Here is a 23,945-nt window from a genome sequence, read left to right as displayed (position 1 = left end):
TGTTTAAACCCTGCAGTGAGTTTTGTCGTACATCTGCCTGAGGTCAGTGCTTCCTTCCATCTGAGGATGCTCTACCTGATCTCTCTGCATGCTGAAATTCCATCCAGCTCTCCAGTGACTGCTGACAAAGGCCTTTCTCCTTGTCTTACCCCCAAGAACTCTTGCCAGACTGTCGCCTGTCAATGCTGATGGCTTTCCAGCAGATGGCAAACTCTCCTTGTCAATGCATCCAACAGGACCAGCGCTCCACAGCCTTGACAGCTCCTTCTCTTAGGGGACAACCTGTCCTGGGCTCCTCCAGGGCATTATACAGCAGGAGTAGATGATGCCCTGTGATGTTGCACAAACACTCTGCAATGCTCTCACTGCTTTCTCATGCACTCCCAGCCAGGAGGTAATGCCTTGTCTGCAAAGAAACAAAGGAGCAGGTTCAGGAGAGCTACTCTGTGGGGCCCTGCACGCCAGCCAGGTACTGGCACAGGCTCTGGCAAACCCTGTTGAGATACTTCAGGCCACAAGTGCCCAGGCAGACCCAGCTGTGACTGCCATAGGGTATGAAGAACCTGGGGGCTGCAGCTTTCATGGACAGCACAGAGAAAGACATTTTTTTCTTATTTTGGGGAAGAGGAACATGTTATTTCACTCCTGGGGCAGGCAATCATTACCTGCACCAAGTACTCTGCTAGGGGTTGCGGCCAGTAAGGCAAAAAAGCAGAGCAAGGTCTGTCTCCCCTTCCCGGTGCTCTTCCCAGCTGTTTGTAGGAGCAGTTCCTTTTCTTCTTATCCTTTTCCTGGCTCTCAAGCAAAGCAAAGAAAAATGTGGAAATGGCTGGTGGTGTGATTTTTTTCTCCAGGTGCCACCCAGGCAGGGTGTGCCTGTGTGGCATGCCTGGAGGCTGGATGCGAAAGGGTTTCTTAGTTGACATGGAACTGCAAAGCCAGGCTGCTCAGGGTGGCTCTTGCCCATGCACCCTGCCCTCCAGTAGCTCCTCTTGCTTTCACCCTCACCAGACGTCCACACTTGAAGATGGACAGGAACTCTTTGGAGGCAGCCAGAAGCTCAGCTGGCAGCAGTCAAGGTAAGCAGCTGCCCCCAGTGGTGAGGGCATTGGTGGCAACACTCGCTCCCAAGTTTTTATCTGAGAGGTCTTAAGTCTTCCTCCTGTTCTTAGGGATGGCTGCTGAGGGTTTCTTTGATCCCCCTCCCAGACCTATAAACTCTTTGCCTCCCTCTTCTGGATTGATGCCCAGAACTTTCATGTATGTGCTCAGAGCAAAGACTTCCCCCCAGGTTTTTTATGCTAACCCAAGAGCTCAATCTTACCCCTTTTATATCAGTGTCATGGGCAAGAAACAGGGAAATGCTGCTGCCTAGACCTCTTGAGACAGGAAGGAACCAGTTAGGGGATGCACATCCAGAGAAGCCTCTGGTCTTTCAGAGGAAGGCAAACCCCTTCATGGGAGATGGAGACCCTTTCTCACCCCAGCTAGTCTGGAGCACACCAACAGCTCACGTACAAACTCACATTTCCAGGGAGGAGCACTAGTGCCAGGAGGGAAGTGGGAAAAATCACCACAAGTTTGCATGAGAGGAATACCATCCTAGCCCTTGCAGGAAGCCAGGAGAAGCTCAGCAGCATAAGATTTGATTGAAGCCATTGCGATTATCGCACAGCCTGATGTTTTCTGAACAGTGGACAGCCTTCTGCTCCATCCATAGCCTCTGGGGAACGGATGTAGATAAGAGCATAAGATACTGTCCTTTATTGCTGGAGCCGGGTATGCAGAGCAGGAATCAGGATATTTCGTTCCCTTTCAGGCTCATTTATCCATTTATCCAGCCATGGCCGGCTTCCCAGTTGTTTTCTTTAACACAGCAGCTTTAAAGTGCTGTGCTAGAGGTGTGCAGCACATTTAATCACCGTATCTTCAGAAAACCTGGTGCCCCTAGGACATGGTGGGCCTGGTGCAAGCCTGCAGGTTAACCATAGGTGCATTTTCACTCAGTGTGGTTATATGATGACTGCTACAACGGGAAGCCTTCCCTGGATCTAAGCAACATCTACTATTGAGAACAGACAATCACAAAGCAGGTGTCCACAACATGTGCCCAACACCTCTCCTCTACACAGTGCTCACATGACAGCACTTCTGCTGCTGTGGTACAAGAGAGGGATGGGATGGCACGGTGTGGCGTGGCATGGCATGGCACAGGATGGGATGGGTCCAGCAGGGCTGTTGCGCCTCCTCTCAATATTCCTGCAAATTGCAATATCTTGTGTTCTCTTGGACTTAGGGACAAAAGAAGCATTTTCAGAGGAGGAATAACATTTGCTCTCTGAGGCAGTGAGTATGCTCTTCTTCACTCCTTCAGTGACACCAGGGACAAGGGAGGCATCAACGGGGTGGGGGAACTGCCCACAATGGGACACTGCAATCCTGGCAGCATCTCAGTGGGATCATTTTAAAGTTTCTCCATCTTGCTGCCCATGCCAATGCTTTGGTCTGCTCTGCAGAACACTTAGTGACATCACCTGTAATCAATCACTGCTTGTCTGCCTTGTGGTAAGGTTTGGAGGCTGCATCCAGGGGACACTGAAGCCAAAGGGGGGCCCTTTACTCTGTTTTATTCCCTGTGAGCTTAGTTTCTTGCTGTAGACTCACAGCCCCTCGACTCCAGGTACTGAGAGTCAGGGAGGCTCAGGAAATGGTAAATAAAATTACATAAAGAGGTCAAAGCTAGCAAGCTCAGAGAACTTTCTACAATGCCTTCCTGTCTCACATAAGACCTCTGTGTGAAATGTTTGGTGGCAAGCCCTGCCCTGCTCACCATGCCCACATGTGCCCATGCATGGGTCCATGCAACACGGCGAGTATTTTTCGTCTGTCTCTGAATTGGCAGTGATGGGTGTTTAAAAAACCAGGAACTACTGGCGCAGGTGTTTCCCTTCCAAGCCCTGAAGTGTCTCCTGGCTTTGTCCTGTTCTGCTATCTCAGCAGGCTCTGGGGTGGACATGGTCAAAGCTATCTGCTTTCCACTGCGGTGAGCAGCTAAACTCCTCCCTGACAGACCTTGCTCTCTACATTCAGCACTTCTTTGCTCCCTCCCAGGGCCCACAACACACACAAGCTCTGCTCTGAACTTCTCCAATGCTTTTGTACCCTCAGAACAAACCACCTTCTGATCCTCCTTCTGGTTCAGGCAGCAAAGACCCCCAGAGCTCCTGGCAGCGAGAAGGGCTCGGGAGCAGGACCTCCACCTCTTCTCAAGGACTAGCACTGTTTCCCCCTCTCTATTCAAAACACTTAAGTCACATCTGCAAACTTGAATATAGAAAGTTCCATCTTAACATGAGGAGGAACTTCTTTACTTTGGGGGTGGCAGAGCACTGGCACAGGCTGCCCAGAGAGGCGGTGGAGTCTCACACTCTGGAGACATTCAAAACCTGCCTGGATGCAGTCCTGTGCAACCTGCTGTAGGTGACCCTGCTCAGGCAGGGAGGGTTGGACTAGATGATCTCCAGAGGTCCCTTCCAACCCTGACCATTCTGTGTCGTTCTGCGTGATCTATATTAACGAAGGAAATATGCCCAGACCTTTCCCTGGCACTGAGGTGGACTGGCACAGAACGGCCGTGTCTATTGAGCTCTCTTACCCTTCAAAATACAGTGGTCATGTGCAACCTGTGTATCAGGAATGGTCCCCAGCACATCTTGACTCCCAGATCATACGAGGAATTGTCAAGACAGTGCTAGTGGCCAGGGGCTAACAATGTGGCTATGGGGAAGATCAAGTGCCAGTGACTTAGGAACATACCTGGCACTTTAACTTTTCCAGTCTATACTAGTCTGAAGACTGTTCATCTTTAGACCCAGTCTGTACTGGTAGGCCAACCCTAGTTATGGTCAGGCATTTAGTTCCAATACTGAACTTCTCCCTCTCATCCTTCCCCTTCTCCCCATCTCATCCTCCTCCTCTCAGCAACGCTGCTTTCCACACATCTCTCTTTTGCTCAGGAAACATCACCCCACTGATGTCTCATGCTCCAGCTGTCCTTCTCCTCTTTGGTCCATCTACAGGATTTGCTTCCTATCTATAGTGCCCCCACACTGAGGTCTAGCTGAGGGCGTTGGACTCTACCCCATGCCAGCATCCTCAGGACTGGTGCAGAAGTTCTTCCTCCAGTTGCAGACCCATTGTAAAAATATTAAAGAACTACTTCCTTCTTTTCAAATGGACTTTATTAAATTAGCTTCGCTCTCACTCCATTTCCTCAGAAGATAACAGCACTGTAAGCTACAAGCAGGTACTGGAGCATCTGCAGTGCCTGAAGCACCAGCAGCACCCAGTAAGAGATTATACTGGATCCACCCTGAGGATCTTAGCAGGGGGTACTGGTGCCAAGCATCACGGAAGAGTCCAGCTCCAGGAGGTCTTTTCAGCTCCTCTGGTAAGGATTGACCCTTGTCTCGCCCACCCGCACCTTCCATCTCCTCCCTCCTTACCTCCTCCCCCCCTTTTGTTTACACAAATCCTCCAAGGAACCAAAGGACACCCAAATGACCCCGTATTCCTCTGCCACGTCCTTGCTGCAGCACTTTGCTGTGTTTCCCGTTTAAGGTGTCAGCTCCATCAGGCGAGGCCACCTCTTGTGCTGTTGTCTGCAAGAAGCCTCGCACAGCAGAGCCCAGATCTTGGCAGGAATCCTTAAGTGCTACTTGAAAGCAAATAAATAATCAATCATTATTATTTTCATGTATCTGTGAGTCTTCTCTAATAGATCTTGATATTATTACGGTGCTGAGGACAGGCTGAAATTAGATAATACTACACTCAGCTGGCATCTATTCCCTTGGAAACACAGGTAAAAATGCATTTAATAGCTCTCCAGTGACAATGAATATTCATTAATATGACACAGATGTATACTTGATTTGAAAATAAGGACAGTAATTAAAGAGCTATTAAGGTTAAAAAGCAACAAAGGAAATTCAACTACCGAAAGAGCTGTTCTGGGATCAGCCTCTATCCTATATGTGCCCGGATAAGCACAGGCAGCCTGAGATTCCCTACTTTATTTCACCTATCGGCAGACCATGGGTTCTGCCTTCCCCCCCCAAACTTCATCATCTGGAACTCGATGCTTGGACTTGATGATCTTAAAAGTCTCTTCCAACTGAGACGATTCTAGGATTCTATGAAATGTTCTGATGAATTGAGAGTTCATTTTCCCTGCCGCCTTACAGAGCAGCCGTGCTCCGCTGCGGTGCTGCCGCTCGTTCCCTTTCTCACAGGCTGCTCCAAGGGATGTTGAGCCGACAAGAAGTGGAGGGAAAACTTCCTTCAGGCTTTTGGGAAGGAAGTGATTGCTTATATTCATTATTTCTGTCAAAATAGTCTTGGGGATCACCGGTCGTGATAGCTGCTGTGCTGTAATCTCTGAAAATCTCCATCCCACAGGCCGTGATATTAAAGTCGAGTTTCTCAGGGAGGTTTCACAAAGGTTCCTTCGCAAGGGTGGCTTGAGAAAGCGACCTCAGCCGTGCGTGCTCTGTGTTACGAGTGTGTCAGGAAAGAGGCACTGGCACTGCGGTACATGGAGGGAGGTGAGGAGGAGCAGACGTGTCCGAGGGCAGCGGCAACGCTGCAGGACCGAGCAGTCGTGCTGCTTGCTCACGGCCAGGACAAATCCTGTGTCATCTCACCCACCGTGTCCCGCTTGGTCTCCTCCCGCTGCAGGCAGAAGCTGCAGGCTCTCAGCAGAGCTGGGTCCCTCAGGGACAGGGCAGCGGGTGGGAAACAGCAGCCACCCCAGCGAGCAGAGGAAAAGCGAGATGCGCATCCTCCAAAGCCGGGTGTGCTGCGGTCAGGAGGAGGTTGCCGCACCGGGCCGTGCCACCAGCCTGCTCCCTTGCTGGGGAGGGTCTCCCAGGCTGGTTACGCCACTGAAGAAATCATGGCAGAAGCTGAAGCAAAGCAGGCAGAGAAGCAGAGTGGTTTTTTTTTTTTTTTAATTTCTAACCCAGCAGTGTAATGGGAAATAGAAAAGTCAATCAACCCATTCGGGCCGGTGTTTCAGGCCGCTCCATGAGCAGAGTTAGCTGCATATCGCCTAAATTAGAAGCAGACAAACCACCTCTGCCTCTGCCCTAAGCTGACTCAACCGACTTTCTGCACAGCAGCACCCGGTGCAGCCACGTCTATAAAACGGGTGACAGAGCCGAGGCAGATACCCCGTCCCGCTTCCTTGCAGCTCTCGCGCCAACACTGTCCTCTCCTTCGCAGGTACACGCGCCGCAGAAGGCAGCCCTGAGCTGGCTGCGTGTCACCAGGCTGATCCATTTCCTCACAAATAAATAATAAAGTTGCATTTTCTGCCTGGATTGGTTGGTGGTTTTTTTTGTTTTGTTTTGGTTTGGTTTGGTTTTTTGTTGTTGTTTTTTTTTTTTTTTTGTGGAGGAGGGTTGTGGTAGGTTTTTTTCTGGGAAAAACCCTACAATTCTATGCTTTAAGCAGTGTACTGCTGCTTCAACCTAATAGGGTTTATCCTGCGAGTAAGACAGACTGCCAGTGTTTGCTTCTCTCAGAAACCTAACCTGAGACTTCTCCCAGGCACGGGGACATGACATCTCAGTTCTTACCGACTTTAAGCCGTTTCACCTCCCTCGGCCGCGTTCTGGGGTAACTTCGGAAGAACTGACGGAATTGACGCCCGTGAAACCGGCGTGTTTGGCTACAAACAGCCTCCGCCGGAGGGGCGGGCCGGGCGTCTGCGGGGGATGCCCCGCTCGCTCCCGGCACCTCCGATTCCCACCCCGGACCCGCTTCGGCTCCGCCGCTGCAGGGACAACCCCCTCCTCCCCCCCAAAACTTCCCCGGGCGGTCGGTGGCGCCGCTGCCCGGTGCTCCCGCTGACACCCCCTCCCCCCCCCTCCTCCCCTCATCTCCCCGGGGCAGCGGCGGACCGGCGGGGTGGGGGCGCCGGGGGAGGCCGCCCGCCCGCCCGGCACGCCCCCTCGGCGGCGTTCGCCTTCCCACCGCCGCCGAGCGCGGGCGGCAGAGCGGCCGGAGCCCGCGGCGGCGGCGCAGCCCCGCTCCCTATGGCGGCGGCGGGACGGGCGCGACGGGGCGGGCGACTGAGCGCGGCGGCGCTGCTGGCCCTGCTAGCCCTGCTGGCCCTGACGGCCGGCCGCGGCGGCGGCGGCGGTGGTGGCGGTGAGGGGCAACCGGGCTCGCCGCCGCCGCCGCCGCCGCTGCCGCCGGGCTTGCGGGAGGAGCTGCGGCAGAGGCGGCGCGACCTGCGGCGTTTGGCGGCGGGCGGCGGCGGCGGGGAGGCGGCGGCGGCGGGCGGGCTGGGCTGCGGCGACCTGAGCTTGGCGACGGGCGTGAGCCTGCTGGGCTGGGGTTTCACCAAGGTGGTGGCCCGGGCGGCGCTGGCGGGCGGCGGCGCCGTCGCCCTCAAGTCGGTGCACGGGGCGGGCCGGGAGGTGCGGCAGTGCGTGGAGCGGTACGGGGCGCCGGCCGGTTGCCGCCGCCTGGCCGCCTACAAGCTGCTGAAGGAGGTGAGGCTGCTGCAGCGCCTGCAGCATCCCGGCATCGTGCAGGTACGGCGGGGGATGGGGGGGGATGCGGTCCCTCGGGGGGGCTGGGGAGGGGGGGCGGGGGGAGGATATTCCTCGGTGCCGGGGCTGAGTCCGGTCGCCCGTGCGGCCACTCGTTGTCCCCCGGCGGCCCCGGACCTGCTGGCACTGGGTCTGACAGTCGCTTCTTCCCTCCCGGCAGCTGCACGGTCAATGCTACGATGACAGCGGAGATGCTGAGATACGGGTCACAGCTATGCTGGAGCTGGGATCCCCCCTGGAGATGATTCAGCTTCTGCAGACCCCCTGGGAGGAGAGATTTAAAGTAAGAAAACAAAACAAAAGGAGTTTTATCGGTGGCCCTTAGACCGCACACTGGGTAAATGCGAAGAGCCCGTGGTGACTGCTGGGGCAAACGGGACTGTCATGCTGACGCTCTGTTTGCTCTCAACATTGTCCTGAAATCATTTTGCTTTCACTCCTTTTAAGTCACATTAATATAGCCCTAGCCTGGCGTCTCGCCGTTATGCCCTTTCTCTTTAAAGCAGTGTTAAGAGAGCTGCATCTGGGAGGACGTGGCCACGAAGTCTTGCTCAGGGCTGGGGTGGTGGTTCATACCCAGTATCACAGTACATTTCTAGTTTTCCCCTCTCTATATTGTTTCACTCCACAGAGGGGCTTTCCTAGCGAGGCCCCTCAGCAGGCGGGGTCTGACTTGGGAAAGCCACCCCGCTGCGCTCTGAGCCCGTTGTTTTCTGCGTATTATCTATTTTAGGCAGCAAGCTGAGCAGCCTGTCTCTGCCCATGTGTTTGTATGATGTTTCTGATCTTAGCCCTTTAGGTATTGCTGTACTACAGACACTACTAAATTGCTTTCCTCCTGCTGTAGGTGCTAGGATCGCATCCCCTTAGTGAGATCTGCCTTGTCTCCTAAGCATCCCCCGCACAGGGACTCTTCAGCTCCCCAGGAACATAAATGACTTATGACATGGCACTTGTTTTGGTTATAGCTTGTATTACAGTTTGCCTCAAGGTCTCAGCTGGGGGTTCAGTACTACTGTTTGGTTCTCAGGACGAAAGAGAGGATCAAGTAGAAGCATGGGTACCTTAATGTCAATAAGACAAAATAGGAACACAACGAAAGTCCCAAAATAAAAACCCTGCCTGCATGCGGTCCGCAATGTTGAAAAGGAGCCTTGCCATCCAAGCCAGAGGGGGAGTGTGGCGACCGTGCTCGCTCAGCTGCGGGATGTGAAGCTGGGATTCTTGTGATTGCTTCACTAATGAAGTTAAAATAGCGTCAGAGCTTCCAGAGTAATTTCTTTTGGCCTGTGGAGTTCCACTTTTGCTTACAAACTATTCCATACTGGCTTCTACATAGCTTTCCCAGCACCTCATCTTCTCAAATGTGCCAAAGTCTCTGCAGAGCTAGAAACCCATGATGCCGGATTAGCTGGTGGGGAGGTCTGGTACGGTGGCATTAAGATTTTAATAATCTTTTGACTGACAAAGACGCTCATACAGGCAGACCTTACACCGGCACTGTCTAGTCCTGTTTCCTAATTAAGGCATCAAAATGGATGGGAATCCCCTCTGATGAGCCACATCAGATACGAGCGAGTCTGTAAGCTGTTCCAAGTGAACAAACCCTCGCGCCTGCGCAGATCGCAGTCGGAGGCGGCGAGGGGTGGCGTGGGTCTGCCTGGCACACCGACCTGGCCATACACAGTTCGTCTGATGCCAGAGCTCCCGCTACTGAAGGAAAACTGCTGCGAAAAGCTGCTTGAACAAAGTGATGGTGCAGTATATGTGCACTCTTCTAACTCTAGTTTGTTCCAAAATCGTTTACCGAGCTTTGTGCTGGATCAGGTATTGTCTGACCTTTCCCTGCTGCCAGAAAGTTGACATAAAAGCGAAAAAGCTGGCAATAAAGACATTGCATGCTTTGGCTAATTCTTCAGAAGCACGATTGTGTGCCCAAATTCATATTGCTGAGTGATGCAGCAAGGCATGAATCTGGTATTAATGACCATGGAGCCTCAGTCTGTATGGAGCAGCATGGGGGAAGGGAGGGGAATGTATTAATTCTATGCCAGAGTGGGGAAAAAAACCCTTCTGATTTCAGCTAGCAAATCAATATAGCTCCTGAAACATGAAGGCTGCTATTGTTTTCCTCGCAGCTTTCTCCTGTAGTTCCTCTAACTGCAAATGTCTCTTTTTGTGTACGAACGTTTTTAAAAAATGTTGCTAAACTACTTACCAGTCAAATCCTGTGGCAATGTTGATAATAAATTTTGTACCATACATATAATTACCTTTTAAGTACTATATGCTTTTTTTTTCCTTTAATGTCGTTGAATGCCCTCCCCTTTGTTCTACTTCCAACGTAATAGCTGTTTTTCATCTGTTTTTCCCATGCATATTCATCTTCTCTTTCTCAGATTTGCCTGAGTCTTGTGAAACTGCTGTTTTACTTGGCACATTCCCCCCTGGGTTCAATAGTCCTCTTGGATTTCCAGCCGAGGCAGTTTGTTATGGTGGATGGAAACCTAAAAGTGACAGACATGGATGATGCCAGCACTGAGGAACTGTCATGCAAGGAAGATAAGGACTGCACACTCGACTTCCCTACAAAAAGCTTCCCTCTCAAATGCTCTGCGGTTGGGAAATGTGAAGGAATAAATGAAAAGAAGAACCTTTTCAATGCATATCGGTACGTCCAGCGAGATGGGGGGAAAATCTGGTGTGGTTTTGCTCACACGGTGCCATGTAGCCTCTAGCATCTCGCGTGTCTTCCTTGCAGTGATTGCCCCTCACCGCTGTCGAAGGGTAGTTAAGGATCGCTTTGAAGCAAGTTTATTTTCCTTATAAGGCAGGAAAACGGTGTGGTTGTTGTCTGGTGAGAACGAAGGCATCTTTCTCCTGCGGCTCCCTTTCCCCAACGCCCTCTAGAAACTTGCCCCAGAGGTTGCACCTGTGAATTTGGTATTTGCCAAACATGCCCTGGCACTTGACATCCACGGGCTGTGTTTGCTGAAAGCAGTGGCAGCGCGGGCTACCTGCCAGAGCCCACCAGCTTTGAGCCCCGGTGTTGGGAACAGGCTAGCTAACGCTTCCCTTGAACTCTGAGACTCCCTATGGAGACGAGGGGCACCTATGGAAGAGCGGTGAAACAGGTAACGGGCAAGGGGCTGAGACTTCTGCGGCACTTTGTGTCGGCCACTTTGTGTCGAAAGCACGATGACTTCGTTTCACCGTTGATGCACGGCAGGTCATGTACTGGTGGAACTCTTAACTGGATGTTTACACAGAAGGACTTAGTAAGGGAGCCTGAATTTGCAGGGCTTGGTGTTAAAGGGCAAATCCCTGCATAGATTATTGCAGCCTTGCAGTGATGCACTTGTCTCTTGTAGAACAGGAGTTCTCTAGAAGGTTGAGGGAATGAGTTGTCCTGCCTTTCCAGGGCTAATAAGAATGCCAAACCTTTTCAGGGCAAGGGAAAGGTCTTGCATGAGTCTTTTTTTCATATAGGTCTTTTATTGATTCGTGTAGGTCTTTTATTGACGGGAAATGCATCGCTTAGTGCCCCAAAATGGCCCGGGGGAATGAGGGAAGGCTCTGTTGCACTTGGCTACGTGCTGTGCTGCAAGGACCAAGCTTTCAGCCCAGCTCACAGGAACGGTCTGGGAGATGCCAATGGAGTCCTCAAACATGGCTTAATAACCAAAGCAGACTTACTAGCTGCATACGGATAATCGAGCCACGGGAAAATGTAGACAACTTAATCCCTAGGGAAATTAAGCAACTGTATTCTAATCAGGCTGTGGGATTTTTTGCAGGTATTTTTTCACCTATCTTTTGCCACACTCTGCGCCACCGGCTTTACGGCCCTTTTTGAGCGATATTCTGAATGCAACAGGTACCAGCTAATATTCATAACCTTCTTCATTACAAATCTCTAAATGGTGTTTCATGGAATTACTCATCTTTGTCATCTTTTTCTTTAAATGTAGGTGATTTACGATATGGAATAAATGAAACCCTGAAAGCTTTTGAAAAGGTTTTACATCTGTACAAGTCTGGGCTCTATCTACAGAAAAGACCTCTTCTTTTAAAAGGTACGTGATTTTAAATGCTTTAAGTAACGTAACTACGGAGGGAGTGAGGAACTTGGTAACTGGTCAAATTCTGATCTCACATACATTCAGGCAGCCTATAGTCACTAGGAAAAGCACCAAAAGTATCTTTTTTTTTTGAGCGGTCTTTTGTTGTTTTTTCATGGGAGCTATGCATGATTGCGTTGTTTTGCAAAGTAAATGCGGTGCAGACAATCTGGCCTACATATGGACATATGTTCGCACTGCTTCTAAATACTCGTCTCATGATGTGCATCAGTGTTTCAAGTGAGTATATTTGGGATAGCTTAAGGAACTAGACCAGTGTAGCAAACTGAGCATCTCCTGTCTCTCTTTGGGGTCATCTTGTCCTATGGACCACTAGATCAGTTTTCTGGGCTGATATTGAAACTTCCCCTTTCACTTGGTGTCTTCTGACTGCTGAGCACAGGTTATTATGGGAACGTACAGTGGGGAGGTGACAACACCGAGGTGAGTGTGGCACAATAGCTGGGGCCTTGGTGCCCTCTAAATTTCTTTTTTCTGAAGGCCATCCTATTGGGCCTGTGGATGGATGAATGAGCCTATATGAGGTGCATTCCTCTGAAACGGACCCATTTGGTGGTAGAGATGAGGCTAATTAAAAGGAAGGCTTCGAAAGTCCAGTGGTTACTGAGGCTTACATTTTCCTGAGCATTCACTTGAGAGAGCAGGGTGGCGATGGTGGCTTGCAGAAGAAAATCTCTTTACGTGTGAAAGAACTGGAATTTGCACCGTTATGAATAAAAATATCCAGTCATTTGCACTGAAGGACCAGCAGCTTTAACAGGAATTACTAGTATTTTTGAGCAACACCTCCCTGTTGGCTTCACAACTGGCCCAGTAGCAACGTGCCAATACGATCACCATCCTAGAGGTGTGGGAAGGTGGGGAGAGACTCGTAGCAGTCAATGAACAATAGCCTGAATGTCACCTACTCAGGATTTGGCCTCACTTTCCCCCACTGGGATTCCAAAATCTCCCGTACCTGTGGGCGGCACCATGACAGGTGGGTCAGCGTGTGCCCCATGTGGCTTCGTGCTGGATCTGGGATGAGCTGGTTCTGCTGTTGGGGCTGAGGTGTAGGAGAGGCTGTTGTGAAGTTGGCTTCTCCAGAGAAGCAGCAGAGGGTCTGTGGGTCTGTACAGCAGCTCCCCCCCCCCCCTCACCCACCCCTGCAGTTGCTCCCCTGTGCCTTCATCCTTGAGAGCTCTGCCCCCTCTCTCATTCTGTGGAGGAATTGCTGTCCTGTGCTCCATAGCAGAACCAAAAGTCAGGATTTGGGTTTCTTTTAACTTTGCAGCTCCACCCATTCCATCTAAGCAGGTCAGTTCAATTTATCACTGTCTCATTTCCTTTAAGAGGATGGTGAGACACCGGAACAGGTTGCCCAGAGAAGCCGTGGGTGCCCCATCCCTGGAGGTGGCCAAGGCCAGGTTGGATGGGGTTTTGAGCAACCTGGTCTAGTGGAAGGTGTCCCCGCACATGGAAGCGGGGTTGGAACTTGATGATCTTTTAAGGTCCCTTCCAACTCTAACCGTTCTACGATTCTATGAGTTTCACTGAAGTGCAACATACTAAGTGTATAGTGTAACTTAAAGTGTTTAAGGGTTTCCCTAAACACCCTCTTTCTGTTCCCAGACTACGTCACCCTAAAGGGCTTCCGAAGGGTGGAAGGAGAAGACTACAAGTGCTGGCCCTCCTACAGCCACCTGGGCTGCCTGCTCTCCGTTCACAGCGCCGAGGAAGCCGCCGCAATTTGTAACTCCCAATCGCAGTGTCAAAGCTTTATCATCACCCAGCGGAGGACGTGGACAGGTGAGCTCGGGCAGGTGTGACGGGATGCTGCCACGTGGTGCCCCTGCTTCCTCGGTCACGAGTGGGGATGATGCTGCTGCCCTCCTCCGTTGTGCCTTGGGTCTACGGGCACATATAAAAGTTGCCTTCCCTATTCTCTAGATCAGATGGCTGCTGCTGTGCGCATCCAAGGATCCCCTGAGTATTTGCTAGGACACACAAGGGAAATTATATTGTCATTCTGCAGCATTTTTCCTCTACAAATTTTGCACAGGACAGCTAGGTATTGTTAAACAGTTACTTATTTCGTGCAGAGGTGGCTTCGCTTTGGTGTTAGGCTAAACAATTCCTGTGGTATGTATAGTTTGCAAAAAGCTGTGGGTTTTTTAGAGATGAAAGAAGCTATGTAAAAGAAGGTGGTTACTATTGTTATAATTAAAAGAATCACAGCTTGCAAGTCGTTATCCCCTTTATCAAAACTAAAGCCCCAAACCAATGGATTTCCAAAATGTCCCTGTAATTAGCTGTGATTATAGCCTCTTACGGTTAGCGTGTTTTCAGAATTATTATAAATTACCTCATTTAGCTAACACTTCAATTGGGGGCTAAATTGTTACTTATAAAGTGAAACGCTAAATGAGGTAAATGAGTGTTTTCACTCACGATGGTGCTGAAGAATTGTGTCTTCTTGGCTCACGTGGCATTAAAAAAAAAAAAAAAACCAAACCAAAACTACCGAAACCGCAGCTTTTCCGTGGGTTCGTGTGCAATCGGCATGTGGCTAACTAGTGACATAAGAGTGCCTGCAGTGATGCTACATAAATCTCTTTGAGCCGGTTTCACATCAGCAATGGGTTGTGTGCGTGGTGCCTAATGCATCACATCTGGCTCCTCGCGGGGCGGCTGTTGGTTGCGGTGCTCAGTGCCTGGCTGGAAGGAACCCCGCTTAAAACAGAGGTGGGGGTGCAGGAGAAGCAGCACGCGGGACGGAGGACCCTTCCTGCAGCGCGTGGGTCGGATGCTGATCCCTGCCATCCCGCACCGTGTCTGCGGTCTGTTAACGTTTCCCTTCCCGACATTTTCCCTCCTCACATTTTCGCAATGCATTTTTGCAGCCAAAGATGCTCAAAGCGAGGGGGTGAAATGCAGAGTGCCTGACTTTGCCGTTTGGATTAATGAGACCTGTGGGAACACGCTAGTCTCTCTTAGGGCAACTCTGTAAAGCAAAGAAAGACATAAAAGCCTCTGGGGACCAATCGTGCGTTCCTCGTGCACACTCGGTGAGCGTCTGGAGTTTGCTGGGAGTGTAAGACACGTTTATGGCAGGAGGGTGGAGTGACCCTCTGTTGAGCAAGCAGTGTGTTCCCGTGTCTTTTGCAATAAATAGCATGGGTCAAGGTGAACCTATCTCCTCTATTAAACTTGTATTTTTATTTCATTTCCAGGACGCCCACTCGCCTCGTTTCAGAGTAGCCTGACTGATTTAATACCGGATGCTAACGCTGTAGTCTATATTAAACGATCGGCTTCCTCAGGGAAAAGACTTTAAAGACTGTGAGATCACATAATATGATCCTGGGAGGAACAAACCACTGGGGAGAATTTCATCTGCTGAAAAGAATGACATGTTTTATTTTGCTTTGGGATGGGATCTCCCTGCCAGCTCGGATAGAGTCGAATGCTGCTGTCTCCTTGATCAAAGCTCAGATTTCTCATCGCAGCCCTGCTAGCTTCTTTATCTGTTCCCACACTGCTATTCTGCATAAACGCTCCCAGTTTTAGTCAAATGTCGCTAGACTGTGCAATGCCTAGCCTTGCTGCTTCAGTAACCAGCTTGTCAGCCAAGAAGTAGAGATAGCTGCAAGGGTAGGCTTGGGTAGGCTTAGTTAGTTCAGTCACCTCCGAAAACCTACGGATAATGCACCTTGGAGAAGGCAATGGCTCCTTCTGCAGCTGCCGACCAGGATTTCATACCACTACAAATATAAAGGACGGGATTTCAGCGATGGGTCGAGGTTGCAGCGTTGGGATCCATAACCAGAGGTTGATGATGGGGATGGTCTTCCAAGGAGGGTCCTGATTCAGGTCCTTCCAGGGCAGGGGAGGGAGGTGGTGGATAGGTCAACTCTGGAACCAAGTGTCTGGATGTTTGGATGCAGGATTTGGGTTTGACCCTATGTGACTTGTAATGCCAGCTCCCATGTATCAACCTTGAAGGTTTTTCTCTGTTACTTTCCATGAAAGAGCGAGACATTCAAATTATTTATGTATAAGGCTTTACTCTGTATGATAAAGAATGACTACGTTTATTCTAAACATGCTGTGAAGTTTTTATCTTTAGTTGTCTAAGTCTTTACTGCAACCAAAGGAACAAATGCAAGTGTTCCCCACCTTCAGGTCACCCAGCATCATCACCCACTCCTGAGGACAACTTGTGTGTGTGCTCAGCAGTGTACGAATGCGCCCAGGCCCCTTGGACACTTAGATCTTGGAGGACGCTTTGTGGTTGCACTTGCAGGCTCACAGGCATAGAAGAGACAGTCTGGTCTCAAGAGCCTCCTGCATCTGCCCTGTGCTCAAAATGTAGATGCGGCCTGTGAAAAATAGGTGGGGGTTAGTAACATTTTAGGCTGTAAAAGATGGCAACGTAACGTTTCACTGCCGGGAGTGGCTGGAAGCACTGACTACTGGTACCTCTTCTTCTGTAGCATGGTCGGGGAAAGCCCAAATCACTGCTGAGCTCACGCCCCGCAGGGGAAGGTCCCTGGCCTTGCGCAGGAGAGCCGTGCTGCAGCCTCTGTGTGATGCTGCATTGAGTTTTCCTCTTAGCCCAAGCTGCTGGGTGGAAACAACAGCTCTCGGGACGTTGCCATTGACTCCTTGTAGCCTACCACAGCATGGCTATTTCCATGCAGACCCCTGTAGCAGCTGGGGTACACCCTCCCCCCCCTCCCCAGTATAGGTACCTGTGCTCCTGCCTGGGGTTGTGCTATGTTGTTCAAGATCTGGTCCTGTGTTTCCTGGTGCAGGGTCTCACCATTCAGCTCATTAGTACTCCATTAACCCACAGCAATGCCGTTGCATGGGGGCTTTCTCATGCGCTATGACCCCTGCTGCTTGCGCTGAGGCTGGAGGGACTCTGATCGTGATATCAATTAATGAGAATTCCTAGTTAGCACAACAAGAAGGCCCTTCTTAGTGATGGCCACACTGCTGCAGGCTTTGTGAAAGCAAGGCTTTTTAAATGGACAGCCACAGACCGTTCTCTCCATTACAGTGGGTCCTGTGGAAGTTGAAGGAAAGGTCCTGCCAGGGGTCCGCTATTGTTTTACATCGACCCCACTGAGGGGGGCTTCGGGCATCTGCTGTGTGGTGCTTTACATTAGCAAGAGGTAATGAGTGTTTATTCCAGATCTCTCAGCCTCCTGAGATACGAATCTGAAGTACATTCCCCAAAGCAAGGGCAAGGGCCAGCCTGGGGTCATTCATTTCTTCAGGAAGAAACAGCGAGAGAATGCAAAAGTTGAAGTGATTCCAGTTTGTGTTGGAAAAATCTTCCCGCCCTTAAAATCTCTCCTGGTTGAAAAAAAAAAACCACCCACATTGTGTATTCTAGTCATGCGATGCTCCTTTCACGTTGCAGATTTTTGCATGAAGCTTTCGTTGTATGACTGCCTGCCAGGCAGCCAGCTCCAGCCCCTCGGCAGATGGTGCGGGGTATGGCAGTGTCCCCATCTATAAATGTAGGTTCCGGCATCAGAGTCTGGCAGCAGAGGCCATATCATCCAGCCTTGAAAGTTTTGAGCACACGGTGGTTAACAAATAATAATAGGAAAAAAATCAACAAAAAGGGAAGTCCAGCTTCAAAGAATCCCAATGCCCAATCTGCTGATGCCATAACAAGTGGCTTCTGTAGGACATTCCGTTCAGCCCCTGCCAATGAGAAGGTGCATTCTTGGAGCCTGTGTCCCCGTAAGCACATTCATCTCACTAGCACAGACAAATAGCTAGGGCACAGGCATACCTTCATGTTCAGTTCTGTTCACGTGCTCGAGACTTAGAAGCTGCCACAAATATGCTGGTAAAAATGTACACACCAATTCTCCTCATACCTCTGTGCAGCACCTAACACCGGGTGGGCATGCCGGCTTCAGTCTGATTTGGGGTGACATCCCACTACAGTCCAATGGTGCCCAGCAAATGCTGGGTGAGGGAAAATGTTTTATCGCCCCTCTGCATCTAGAGCTATAGCTTGACATGTGTTTGAGGAAACACAGTCACTGGAAAAAATGGTTCCCACCCTGCTTTTTCCCAGCTTCTTGCTGTTATCAGCTGCTAAGGAACCTTTTCCGATGGCCGATGGCCGATGGCCGTGCCACTTTGAAAGCATGTAGAGTTAACTCTCTGCTGGCCTGCAGTGGGCCGTTTGGGAGCCCTGAGCTTCAGGCAGCTCACGAGCGGCTCAGGTGCAGCTTTGGTGCCAGGTCTGTGTGGAGCACCCAGGCTGCTCACAGCCTGAAGGGGAGGCTACGGGAGCAAGCATCTTCTCCACAGCTTTTGTGCCCATGTGGCTGTTTTGTAGTGCGCTATCTTTATGTCCCATCTCACTCACTCAGTCTTTATTCACTCTGTCCTTTTATTAAATTATAACTGCCTCCAGCAGCTTTAGACTTTCGATGCCAGAGAAAATTTCAGTGCACGCCTAAAAACCGTATTTCAGTAACTACGGTACATGCAAACCTCAGATATAAACATTTGTTGCCCTTAAAACTCCCAGTTGCTGGAGTCAATTTGTCTCTGCTATCGCTGATCAGTATTTCAGCCACCATTGTGGAATATATAACAGAGGAAAGTGCTTGGAAGGAAACAGCAGGGATAGATTGCAATGGAAACCATGTGTGCTGGAGGAATAATATTTACCTAAATGTGTCTATCACATCTTCTCAAAGGATGCTGCCATTAGGAGAGAATGGATATGAAAATGCTGCCTCCATAGATAAAAGTTAGGACTATCATTTTTTTTAAACACAAACTTTAATATTCTTAATTAATTTCGTATTGTAATAACAGAGATAAAGCCACATCCATAAAGGATAATACCATGTACTCCAAAGATATAAACTGCAGTTTAATAAACAGCAACAGATGCCGCATGACTCATGTTCAGTACGTTTGCGCAGGCATTTACATGGCTGGTGACTTCATGATGGCTTGAGGAGTGGAGCGAGGGGGACAGAGCCCAGTAAGGAAAAAGCAACTCCTGGTGCATCGGACAAGGTTCAAACAACGATGAAAGTCATACCGCCATTCTTACATGACATATTTTGCAAACTTCGGTCACGCTCTAAGCAGCATTCGAACAGATGAACTTTCAGGTTGGTTTGGAGCGGTTGATAAAAAAAGGAATTTATTACAGGCAGAGTAGGCCCAAATTGTACGTCTGGGTTAACATTAATTTCTGTAAGGTCTCCTAGAAATTCATGTGCCAAGCACTGATGTTCGTGGCTAGAAGTCAGAGCACTTTGGTCCTACTGGGTTGAAAGAGCTGGTTTGGGGTCCAGTTTGAGGAATTAGTGAAGTGTAACTCCAGTATCTAGAATAGCCCATCACAATGGCTTGGTAGAACTTCAGAATGAATCTCCTCCCCACCGCCTCCCCCTCCCCCCCCCTTGCCCAACTATAACACTTGCAGCACTCTTTCTCCTTGGTTCTGTTGTCCCAGTGTACCAACAATAACAGTGTGGAGATGGTGGTGGTGAAGGAAAATTCACAAAAAGGAATTTTATATGAGAGGCAACCATGAGGCCCTCTGCCTCCTCTGTAGCATGTACTTAGTCCAGAATGATGGATTTGCCCTGAATGATAGTTCTTGGCCAATGGGAAAATGTATCAGATGACATCAAACAGGTCTGGGTGCAGCAAGGAGCGGGGATGGCCGGAGGGAACGGCTGCCGAACTCCTCTGCTTGAAATTCAGCTCCTGGCTCTGTGCGAGAGCACCGGGCAACGGCCCATGCTTTGGAGCCGTTGGGCCCTCAGCCCTCCTGGCTGGCCAACGCAGATGACAGAAGTGCTGGATTTACCGGTAGGGGAGACTTCTCAAGGCAGCTTTGGAGGAGATCGAGATGCTGATGGCTTTTTAAGAAATATATGCCGGGCCTTTCTGGGCACCAAGTTACGTCCCTCCACTGCACCCACTACCACAACTGCCCTGTCCTCACCCACTCCCAACTACTGTAACCGCTATCTCCCCCGTCCCCAAATCTATACCTGACTGCTGCATGCTCAGGTGTCGCCCTCCTGTCATGTATTCACCCCCACACACTCCCCATGTGCCATCCCAGCCCACCTACTCCTTAACCCCTTGCGGACCCGTCCCCTCAACAGTCGCGCGCAGCCCCACAGCCTCCTGCCCTCGCAGCCGGCGCGCAGGCGGTGCCAGGGCTGGGGAGCCCTTATTTCTATGCCATCAGAGGCAAAATAGTCCCACGTGTAGCAGGAGGCCACATCTGAGAGGTGTAACCGCAAGATCAGCCCGCCTTTGATTTGTAACCTTCTCTTTTCATTTACCATCGACGATTTCTAGATTAGGAAGTGCTAAATGCACTGCGGTAATAGCCTCCTGCAATCCACTGGGGTTAAAGCTGTGCAGTGAAACCACGGTGCCTTAACTACATTGTGTTGTTCACGTGGTGCGTCACACCTTCCAAATCCAAGTCTAGACAAGGCTTAAGAAAATGCAAATTCCTACATTATGTTACGTTTACGGGTATTTATCCTCCAACCCCATCAAAATCGACGGGAGTCTCTCATGGACTTTTTTGGCTGAAATCAGCTTCCTGACTTACAGTATTGGAAATGTAAGATCCAGCCTCAAAATGAAGTAGAACATCGGCCACCCCCAAAGCTAGAAAATAACCCCCCAAATTTCCCAATTCCCATATCTGTAAGTTATATCTCCCACATCGTGTCTTTAGCAAGTGAATTGTTTTTCTCTGCTGGGAAAAAACCCTGCCACGAATTCCCTCACTGCTTCAGATGACAGATCAGAGAGTTCAGGCTTAGATTAAAAGCTTGATAATGAAACCTGGGGACACAAGTTAATCACCACATTGGGTAGCCAGAGAGGTGGTTTATGAATGTCTTGGGGACACTTGGGTGCAAAGGAGATTCTCTCAGACCTCAGATGGAGTATGACAAGGAACTTTTCAGCATCGCTGCTGTGTCTTGTCCAGTGCTGTTCCTCATTTGTTTGGAGAGGGAGTCGTGAACTCCCGCTCCTAATTAATCTCACCCTTGTTTGTTTCTTCTGACTCTTTATATACACAAGAAACAATTCGCGCTGTCCCTCCCAGTGAAGTTAATGCCATGGTTTGCATTTTTCAGGGCTTGGCTATTTCACTTTGTCTAGCAAAACTATTGTTAAATGACTACAATCGTTAGCATTACCTCTGAAACAAAGCAGCTGCACAAGCCGGAATCCACTCGTACTCTAGAGCAGTGTCAAACCCCAAAGTTTTACTGGCACAGCTAAAGGCCGGTTCAAGACGTACTCTGGAAATTGCCTAATCATCACAATTGGTTTGGTTGTTTGCTTGCTGTATGGTAACAACAATAAAAGCCTCTACCGAGATCCTTATAAATCAGCAACATATTCTCTGCTCCACCCAGGGAATCTTAGGTAGAATGTGCTTCCAGCACAGAATAGCTAACTTTTCCTTTAAAAAAGCAAGTAATAATGTTGAAGGACTGTGTTCGTTAAATGGTTTTTATTTTTATTTCAACCAAGTGCTTCATCTTTGAAAGAAATCAGCGATGCGTTATTTTAACAGTGCTTCCTCCATCTTCCTAAGATAACACGGGAGCATCCTCACCTTCTCTGTTTTCCTGCTGATAGCGGCTGTCATTCAGCGCTAATGGAAGAGCCCACGTGCACATGCCGGGCAACGCTGCCAGGGAGAGGGAGGACAGTCTGCAAAGCCTCACTGCAAAGGACCCTGCAGGATGTCACCAAGGCTGTCAAGGGAGCTGCCACCCATGGGCAGGGGAGATGGAGGCGGCATCCCCCTTGTCACCGCCCCTCGCAGCATCACCCTGACGCTGCCCCACCAGGAGATAAGGCGGTGGCTGGGGCAATGGTGGGTGGCCGGTGGCTGGTGGCCCGCGCAGAGCTGTGCAGCGGGCTGGCAGCGGTCAGGCACTGCCAGGCTGCATCTCCCCATGGGAGGAGGTTGGAGGCACTGCAGGGGGGAAGGCTGCCCACCCGTCGCTGTCTCTGGAGGCAGAGCCCCAGCACCCACAGACCCAGGCTGGGACCAGCTCCCCATATTTTGACGTCTTTCAGCCCATGGTCTGAAGCATCGGCATCCTAGAGCTGCATCTGACAGCAGTTTGCTAAGAAGCGCAACGGCCAACGTGCACTGTGGCTTCTGTTTTAAATACAGATATCACAGATTCTTTCTTTGGAGCCACTGTTTAGCACAGGAGCTTCAGTCCTGCCAGTCTGTAGATGAGCTATCTTGGGAAAGGGGAATTGTTCCCATGCCAGGAACCAAATCAAAGTTGTACCTTCATCCTTAGAAGTGCAGTTTTACCTTGCCTGACCCTCCCATCCTCCGGAGGACCTTGAACTTGAGAGGATGGGCTTTGCACGTTCATGCACAGGAAGAGAATGGGGAGAACAAACAAAACACCCCACCCTCTTCCACTTATGTAAGATCAGAAAGAGAGTGTAGGCTAAGCCCGCAGGACTGGATTTATGGATTCAGAAGAACCTAGTTATTAAAATGTTATGAAAGTTTTCCTCTCCTTTAAACGCATAAATATGCAGATGAAAGGAGCCATGTGATCTGGCCACTGGCCATGCTGCTGCAGGCTCAGCCTAATTATCAGCTGCCAGCTCCGCTGCTTTTTAAGTGGTGAACATGATTAAAGATGCGCAGACAATTGAAGAAAGTTAGATCGGTTCTTACAAGGCCTGCTTCTATTTTATAACCACATGGCAGCTTGGCCTGGAGACTGAATCTGCCCTTACAAGCTGAGGGAGAAGAGTTCTGCTGATCAGACGGTTTCTTTTCAACCACAAGCTCCACGTGCTCTTGAATTCATCATTTTCATAGCAAGGTATCTGCCAAGGCAAACCGCTTTTCTTCTCCCCTCTGAGAGAAAAGAGGGCTCTGAAGAGGGGGAAGGAGGCAGGTAGGACCAGGTGAGAGGGGGAGTCAAACGCTTCGGAAGCGTGGCCCGAATATTCAGACTCTCCCAACCAGAGAGGTGCTAACTTGCTTAAAAACCTGCTGTGAAATCAGGATCTCTGGGACTTCTCCTTTCCCTTGGGACAGGAAATATCGTCGAGAAATCCAGATGGTCTCGTGTGTTTGGGGGAGAGGCGCAGTCCTGCGGGCAGGACACAGAACTGGGATTCCTCTTCCAGAGCTGGCGGGTTCCGAGCCGCGTGTCATTGCCGTAGCAGCGACAGCAAGGCCAAGCAGTCTGGCAGCGTCTCTCCTTTTGTCATCCGCGTTCGCCGGGGGACAGAGCCTGGCTCTGCGAAGTGACAGACCCGTCAAGTCTGAGGCGCTGGGTGTGAATCTCACACTGTGGGGTTTTTGCCTCAACGCTTCCCGCAGCTGCGGCGGGGTCTTGTGCCTCCCCCGAGCCTCTCCGCCGTCCGGGGGCTCTGCGCGGTGGATGCGACTGCTCGACTCTGCCTGGGACCCACTGTCGAGCTACGCCATGCCCGGGAGCTTGACAAGTGGCAGGCTTCTGGGTGACTTGTTTTACTGTTGTTTCATGGATTTCCAGAATGACACGTGTTTTTAAAAGACACAGATTTGGCTGTTTTTTTAGCACCACCGCAAAGCACGGCACAGCTACCCCGTATGGTCCTGGGAGCAAGTCGGTGTCTGTACAGCTAACCCAGCCTGTCCCCAGCCTGGCTGGAGTCACTGCATGCCTGCACATCCCTTGGATGAGCACAGCAGCTCCGCGCCACCTCGACCTGCCTGGGATGTGGGTGGCAGATCAGTGCCCGTGCAGTCGTCACCCCCAAAGGAAGCTGTTTCTTCAGCTGGCCACGTAGCAATTTCCACTGGAAGGGTGGAACCTAGTCAAGAAATGTGTGCCCCAGCTCCCGAGCCGCCCACCGTGGTGCTCCCACGAGCCTTTTTGGTGAGGACCTTTTGCTCAGGTGCCACCACGCTGTGCCCCAGGGCACTGCCACCTCTGCTACGGAGCTGCGGTTCCCTCTGCGGCCACGTGCTGCCGTGTGCCAAGCCACCGGCACGTGGGATGCCGTGCCCAGCCACCTCTGCCACAGGGGTGAGGTCCCAACCAGGGTTTCACGGGTGGCTACAGCAGAGGTAGCAGTCTCAGCTCTCTTTGTAGAGAAACAGGCCCTTTCTGGGGCGATGCTT

General features: G+C 50.6%; 1 protein-coding gene across 1 annotated transcript; it reads left to right on the top strand.

The window, feature by feature from the left end:
• Window positions 1-7,100: 7,100 nt before the first annotated feature.
• On the top strand, window positions 7,101-15,080 carry LOC309674005 (extracellular tyrosine-protein kinase PKDCC-like; the record flags this gene model as incomplete). Its single annotated transcript, XM_082485910.1, has 7 exons — window positions 7,101-7,604; window positions 7,783-7,905; window positions 10,022-10,293; window positions 11,420-11,499; window positions 11,594-11,698; window positions 13,376-13,552; window positions 14,977-15,080. The coding sequence occupies 7 exons, from the start codon at window positions 7,101-7,103 to the stop codon at window positions 15,078-15,080; spliced, it is 1,365 nt and encodes a 454-aa protein (XP_082342036.1).
• Between the last annotated feature and the right edge of the window lie 8,865 nt (window positions 15,081-23,945).

Source organism: Vanellus vanellus, assembly GCF_965231255.1.
Source record: "Vanellus vanellus genome assembly, chromosome: 6".
Classification (NCBI taxonomy): Eukaryota; Metazoa; Chordata; class Aves; order Charadriiformes; family Charadriidae; genus Vanellus; species Vanellus vanellus.
The sequence above is the reverse complement of the archived record's forward strand: the minus strand, read 5'-3'. Positions and strand labels throughout refer to the sequence as shown.